This window comes from Chaetura pelagica, unplaced genomic scaffold (assembly GCF_000747805.2).
Source record: "Chaetura pelagica isolate M959 unplaced genomic scaffold, ChaPel_1.0 scaffold33, whole genome shotgun sequence".
NCBI lineage: Eukaryota > Metazoa > Chordata > Aves > Apodiformes > Apodidae > Chaetura > Chaetura pelagica.
Window position 1 is genome coordinate 1,162,548 of NW_009952874.1, and position 7,266 is coordinate 1,169,813.

Here is a 7,266-nt window from a genome sequence, read left to right on the forward strand (position 1 = left end):
CTGGGGGGGCGGCTGCGGGCCCGGGGGCTGCGGGGGTAACAGAACCAGCTGGAAGATAAGGTGGTGTCTTGTCCCTGCCCGTCCAGGGGGCTTGGAACTACGTGGTCTTTAAGGTCCCTTCCAAACTGAACCGATCTGTGATGCCTTTATAGTTCTCCGAGCTGATGCTTCTCCTTAATCCGCCTGGAAGGGTAAATGTCATTCAAAAAGAAAAAGGAAACATCACGTGGGTTACACTTACTGAATGGAATAACAGCAAAATAGAAACAGTAGCAACAATTCCTTTCTTGTTCTTCTTAAAGGGGGAAAAGAAGCATGTGAGAACATCAGCAGTATTTGCTGTGCCTGGTGTTTCTCTGTCTATCTGCTGATGGAGGTGCAGGTCTGACAGTGTCCCCGTGTCTGTCACTGGCCTTCCCTGCTCCCTGTGGCTCCTGCTTCTCCATTTCCCTGAGGGTTTTGTTGTCTTTGTCTGTATATGAACAGGAATTATTTGGCAGGGTGCACTGCCTCTGCACATGTACCATGTGAATGGTAATAGATGTTCACATGATTGATGTTTGTGCATATTCTGTCTCAGGTGTTTAAATGCAAATATCTGGTTGGTTTTCTTCACATTTCATAAAACCGTGTATTTCAAACTGAATAATAGTGTTGAATTTCCATTGCACTTTCTTTGAAGGCAGCACAGAGCTGGTCTGTGCCTTGTATTTTTGATGATTCAGCCATTTGGAATTGCAGTTCCATGGATCAGTCCTTCAACTTTTAAGCTGTAAAAGCTGGTTTGATATATTACTTAAATGTCTGATTTGTTTTTGTTTTTTTTCCCTTAGCTCTATTCTTCCTCTCTTGATGGCAGTATTAAGCTGTGGGACTTCATGGATGGGATTCCTATTAAAGTATGTTGAGTTATTCCTGTTGTTCTTGACACAGTGAAGGCAGAACAAGGGTTTCTGCAGCTGTTACTACCAATGGGCACAAGTCAGTCTGAGATGTGTTGTCCTGCCATTCAGAGAGCTGGAAAGCCATCTCTTTATGGCAGTAACAGGATGTGGCAGCTGATGTGTGTGTCACTGGGGATGCAGAATCTTTCATGTATCACACTAACTTTGCTACTTGCTGCAGTTCAGACTCCAGGGTAGCCCCTGGGGAGCTGCTGCAGTTTGTGATATACCAATAGGATTGACACAGTGGCTTGAAAATGTGGCTGCAAACTGTCCTGTTGCTCCTGTTTTTTGCTGAATTGAGGCACTTTGCAATGGGTGGGCCTTCTGCTTTGTGTTTCCCTTCTGGGGTGAGGTACCTTCAGGTTTTTCATTAAATCTGATGCCTTATATTTTATTAGTCCTGTTTTAACATTTTCATTAGCCTTGGAATTCTGTTTGTCTTAGAACTGAGAATTGTAATTCATGCATCGTAGGTGTTTTTTTTTATTTTTATTTTTTTTTAATCATGTGTGTTCCTAAGTGCAGAACCTTAGCAGTAGTGGTTGTTGGAAGCCTCAGGCAGCAGAAGGGTGCTAACTGCTGACCTCCTTCTCTTTCCCCTGCAGACTTTCACCGTGGGCTCCAGCCTCCTGGCTCTGTACGCGCTTGCGCACTTCGAGGACTCAGTGTTTGTTGTAACCCCAAAGAGCGGGGAAAGAGGTACAGGATGGTGGCTGGCATCGTTCTTGTCAGCTCCCTCATGCTGTGTCTGAGCTGCTGTTGTGTGCTTTAATATGTTACCTTTGAAAATATTTCTTAAATCTTGTGGCAGATGCCTGCAGTTGTGCCTTCTGCACCTTCTCCCTGCTCTCATTCTGTCTGTCCGTAAGGGTGTTTATCTTCACCTCTGAAGGTTGTACTGCCTGGACCTGATGTTGTAGATGCAGCAAATCTGTAAGCAGTGCTGACCATGATATAGGAAGGTATGCTGCAGTATTTGAGACTACTCTTCTGCCTTAAGCAGTATTGACATACAGACCTGTCCTATTTACCAGCATGCCTGGAGATTTTTTCCTATAATTTTGTCTCAAATAAATACAGCTTTATCTTTTACTATATTGCTACAAATGTCTGTTCAGAGCAGGAGCAGGTATTAGTCAGCCTTGCTTGGTTTCTGCTTACAGTTGCACTGGTATCCACTATCTAGTCCTCATTCTTCAATACCAGTGTTGGAATCAAAACAATTCTTTATTGAAAGGTATCACAGACTTTTCTAACTTACTAAACTTTTTGGAGGGTAAATCCCCCTTGTAAGGGGTGTACATCAACTTGTTCATTAAAGTCTTTGGATAACAGATTTTTCTCTGGCCAGATACATTCCAGCTGGTCTCAGTTAAGCTGACAAAAGCAGCAGGACAAGATTTGGAAGCCAAGGAAGTGTCAGTGATTTTGGATGGTGTGGATGCGTCACCAAAGTGTATCGCATTTGGAAGAGAAGTATGTTCACCTTTCAGAGCTTTTTCTTCTCTTGAGTGTTGGTTGGTTGGGGTTTTCTTTATATAATTACAGCAGCACTGAAACAAAACTGAAATTAATCTGTTTGTAAGGCTTAAAAAACAAAACAAACCCAACTAAAAACCAAAAACAACTTATCAGCTGATGTTAAGTAACTATTTTTCCATTACATGTTACCTCCAGTTTCAGGTACTTTGTAGGGGAACTTTTTTTCTTTCATGTGCAAGAACATAATCTATATGTCCTAAATTGTTACAGGGTGAATATGTGGCATCAGTGAAAGAGGCTAATCTCCAAGTTTATTTTTTTAAACAGAAACAGCTAAACAGGTAAGAATGAAAATGCCAAATGTTGATTCAGTCTGATACATCATAAATGTTTGTTAACTGGGGATATGTGCATACATTCTTTTATATTTGTCAACAACCATTTGGTTTTATGCTGGAGGGGATGTAGTCAGTATATAAGCAGCTTCTCATAGAGGCAGAGAGTGAGGTGCTGCCGTGGCTCTGGGAGCTTAGCTTTTCAGCTCAGGAATGTTTCTTTCAAGTAAATGCTTAGGCTGATGTTGGACTGAAACAAGTGACATCAAAACAGGGGCAGGGGGAAGAAGGAGAGCAGAAGAAGAGAGAGAAGGAAAAAATATTTCAGCTTGATTGAAGGCAAGGAACTAATGAAACAAAAGAGAAACAGAAGTCTGTCACTATTTTTTGGAACTGTAGCAACTTGTAGATGTTCACTTCTGATAGTCAGAATTATCCTTATGGGCATTAGTTGATCCTTTTGCAGCTTTGTTTTAAAAAAAAAAAACAAACAACCAACAAAAACCAGCTTATATAATTAAAGTTACTTTCTTAACTCCTGAAGGTTTTCTGTAGGAGCAGTGAAGACAAAAGGTGGAAACAACCACTTCAGTTGCATAGCATGCCACCCTACGGAGGACTGCATTGCAACTGGCCATGCTGATGGGAAGATCCGTGTCTGGTAGGTAGGAGTTGAGGGAACCCTAAGCAAAGCAGTCTCGTTGGTACTGAGCCCTGCTGTTGTAGAAGTCATAATGGGCAAAAGAAGTGCAAGTCCTGTGAACCTGCAGCACTGACCCTGACCTCAGGGTACAACTTCAGTGTCAAATGGGAAAATATTCCTGTTCAGCTGTGCTCCACAAACCTAACCTGTGTTTGAAAAAGGTAATGCAGGGGCATGAAATTACTCCTTATGGGCAAGTAGAGCACACGAGTGGAATGGCATGGTTAAGAATAACATGCTTGCCAGGCTGTTTTGCAGCACTGACTTGCTCAGTGTCAAAGATGTGCAGTGTGCAGCAGGAGGGCACCCCAGAACCAGCCAGCATGCATCCTGCCTTCCCCTTGCATCACAGAAGCATAAAAGGAACTGTAGTCTAGAAGTCAGAGGAGAGCGTGGTACACTTGATTCAGTTGGGTCTTTCCTTTCCTTTGCTCTGCTCATGTGCTTAAAGAACTATCCTGCTTCTCCCCACATAGGAGGAATTTCTACCACAAGAAAGAGTACACATTTTCCACACTGCACTGGCATCATGATACTGTCATGGATCTGGCTTTTTCTATGGAGGGTGAGTAAAACAAAACACAACCCAAAACAATAACAAGTTGAAGAGTTGCAGCAGGGAGGGAAAAAAATCAACAGAAGTTTGTCCACTTAATAACATATTAATTTACAGAATTTTCAGTATGTCCAGGAAGGATCTGAAATAAAAATGGAAGCAATTGCTATCTTTTAATATATTTTGATTGGCATTCATAATGTCAAATATCTGCCTTCCATGGTAGGATGTAAAATCTAACTCCCCCTCTTACCTCTTTGTCTTCCCCCAGCATTTCATCAGTAACAATGATGAGTTCTTGCTGTAGCCTTATTTGCAGCCAGATGAAACAAGCCAGTCTTCTCCAAGCTCAGATGCAGTCCAAATGTACAGTTAACTTTTATCTGAGCTGTGTGATCGGAACTACGCTAAGGAAGTATCCTTAGGATATTTCTTATTGCAAAGTACTTCTGATAAAAGGAGAACAATTCAGCTATATTCTAACACAAATATTTGGCTGATTAAGAAAGTAATGGGGTCTACTACTCCCAAAGCATTGTTTACATTTGACTGAAGGCACAAATTCTTGCTATTTGATCCAAGTTTCTCTAGTAATTTAAGATGGGATAATGAGAAATAAGTGTATTGCCCAGGCTAGGTATGAGGAATAATTGCTTTGTGGCATTTTAAGAAAGGTTTTGTGTGTGAATAGTTTGTCATTGCAAACATGTATGTCGATGATAATTTTTAACCAAAACCTGCAACTGCATTTTTATTTCTGGAAAAGGAACCAGCTTGCTGAGTGGTGGAGTTGAATCTGTTCTAGTTCTGTGGCACAATGAATCAGATTGCCAGAAGGATTTCCTTCCTCGTCTGGGATCTCCCATCGAGTACATCTCCATGTCACCTGATGGCGCCCTCTGTTGCACCCTGCATGCAGACAACAGTGAGACAAAACATATTTTAAGTATTGCTTCATGCCAAATGGAGTGCAAATCTCTATGAGCTTTGTTTTGTTAATTTCAGATGAATCAACTAGGTAGTACCCAAGTTCAATACTGATCTGAAAGAACAGGTGCTTGGAGTGATCTTTTGCTCTCATTAGTTCTTTGAATTTGCATGGCAACTGCTGTAACTTGGCTTTCCAAGTTACAAGTTACCCCTTGATGTAGGGGTGTCAGAAATTGAGAAAAGATACATTTATAACATTAGGTACAGTTGGTTAAGGCCCAGTCCCCACCATGAGATGTGGTTACCTTGCAGAAACCTTTTGCAAGACTTTATCTGCTTTTCTTTCAGGAATTACAATAATCAACAGCAACCTAAGATTTTCCAAAAGTATTCAAGGGCTAATAAAAAGTAAGTGCAATAAAATTTTTCTTCTACTTAGAGGGCAGAACATGTCATTTCCCACATTAAGTCATCTGTCATCTGATTTTTATTTCCAGGTAGGGATATCAAGACTGGTCTAGTGGTTGATCCTAGAACCAAAGCTTTGGTCCTGAACGGAGAGCCTGGCCACTTGCAGTTCTATTGTCTTCAAAGTGACCAACAGCTCTTCAGTGTAAGTTGGATGGGCTTGTACTAAAACTTTAAACATACTCAGTCAAGTAAATTATACATCAGAATGTATTTGAAGACTTTTTATGGAAAACAAGAAAAAAAGCAGCAGCTATTCTGCAAGGCTGGGTTCTAAACTGAGGTGTTTTCAACTTTATTACAAACTTCTTTTACTTGTTCAGCATAGCTCAATGCAGTTGAATAAACCACTGTGCTGTTCCTGTTAAATGTCAAAAAATGTTTAGGTAAAATCCATCTAAAATGCATAGTTTGTTTTTTTTCTTCTTTCCTACACTTAACATTATTGTGGAATGTACATACTCTATTTATGCTTTCCCCATGTGTTTATTTTTATCCCACAGCCCAGTCAGTTCTAACTGGTGCTTTCAGAACATCCTTTCTCCCTGGTCATGAATGATATCACTAAATTGAATTTTGGAATTTAATTTTTCACCTTGTTGTTTTGCAGTTGGATATTGTGCAACGACAATACATTCATCAGGCAGGTTTAAACCAAGCTGACTTGGTAAAAGTTGCATTTAGTGCCCAAGGTCAGTGGTTAGCAACAGTAGAAGAGAGAGAAGAAGTAACTGACCCCGAGTTACAGTTGAAGCTGTGGTTCTATGATGAAGAAACACAAAGGTAATGATAATGGAGCTGGCCTTCAAGATGTCAAACGCTGAAGTATCCCATAAATACCTACACAGGTTTTGTCTTGCAAAGGCAGCATTTTTCCAGATCAACTAATAAAATTATTGGGAAGACACTAGGGAGAGTTTACTGTGCATGCTACACACATCTGAAACAATGCATAGAGTTGTAAAGGCTGGAAATAATTGCTCAGAATCTAATTTATTTGTATTAATCAGGCTATCTAAACCATGTGACTTAAATTCAAATATTCACTTGGTATTAAAAATCATGGACTTGACAGAATGGTTCTATAGTTTGTTTAGTTTTTCCACCTCTGTCTAATCCATCATTCATTAATTAGTCCTTCTAAGGTACAGAACATTATTACTTTATTGTTGATTTTTTTTCTTTAGCTAACATATGCATCTGGTTCATGCACTTTCCTTGATGTTCTTATTTACAAAAAAAAAAACAAACTGTATTTTGACTATAAAGTATTTAAATAAGAAACACAAAACAAAGCTGATCTGTGTAGTAGCTATGTGACTGCTTGTCTAAACACTGAAAAAGACAAGCCAGAGCTCAGGCTGAAAATTTAGGTGATGCTTGCTTAATGATAGTCCTCTCTCAGTGCTGGGCTTCAATCTCTCTTCCTGTATGGAAGTGATCAGGGAAATCTGATCTGTAAATGTGATACCATTTAGCTGTGTAATTAGAATTCTTTCCACTTCTCTTTGCCCCTTCCAGAATCACATTAGGTTGAAATCTTTCTCAAGTTAAAAATTAAGTAAAATTACAATCTTCTGTTTTATTTTCCTATAGCTTTAAGCTGAATACTAGAATAAATATGCCCCATGATGACCACATAACAGACATGTGCTTTCGTGACACGGATGAATTGGAAGATGACTCTCTGATATTGGTAACAGCTGGCAGAGACTGTGTGTTTAAAGTCTGGGTGATGGTAGAAGACACTGATCCTGAGGGTAAGTGTGATCAAAATGTAACTTAACTCTTACTTGCTACCTTGTAACATGCTGCAGAAATTCTGACCCTAACCTCACCTTTTCA

General features: G+C 40.0%; 1 protein-coding gene across 1 annotated transcript in view; it reads left to right on the top strand.

Annotated features, from left to right (window-relative positions):
* The window catches only part of WDR75 (WD repeat domain 75), an 18,678-nt gene that overhangs the window by 2,536 nt on the left and 8,876 nt on the right, over positions 1–7,266 (top strand). The window contains exons 2-12 of the mRNA XM_009995250.1: positions 834–899; positions 1,553–1,646; positions 2,299–2,423; positions 2,700–2,770; positions 3,309–3,425; positions 3,944–4,032; positions 4,790–4,948; positions 5,302–5,361; positions 5,451–5,566; positions 6,032–6,204; positions 7,018–7,181. Coding sequence (XP_009993552.1) covers positions 834–899; positions 1,553–1,646; positions 2,299–2,423; positions 2,700–2,770; positions 3,309–3,425; positions 3,944–4,032; positions 4,790–4,948; positions 5,302–5,361; positions 5,451–5,566; positions 6,032–6,204; positions 7,018–7,181 — 1,234 coding nt within the window. The remainder of the gene's footprint in view (positions 1–833; positions 900–1,552; positions 1,647–2,298; positions 2,424–2,699; positions 2,771–3,308; positions 3,426–3,943; positions 4,033–4,789; positions 4,949–5,301; positions 5,362–5,450; positions 5,567–6,031; positions 6,205–7,017; positions 7,182–7,266) is intronic.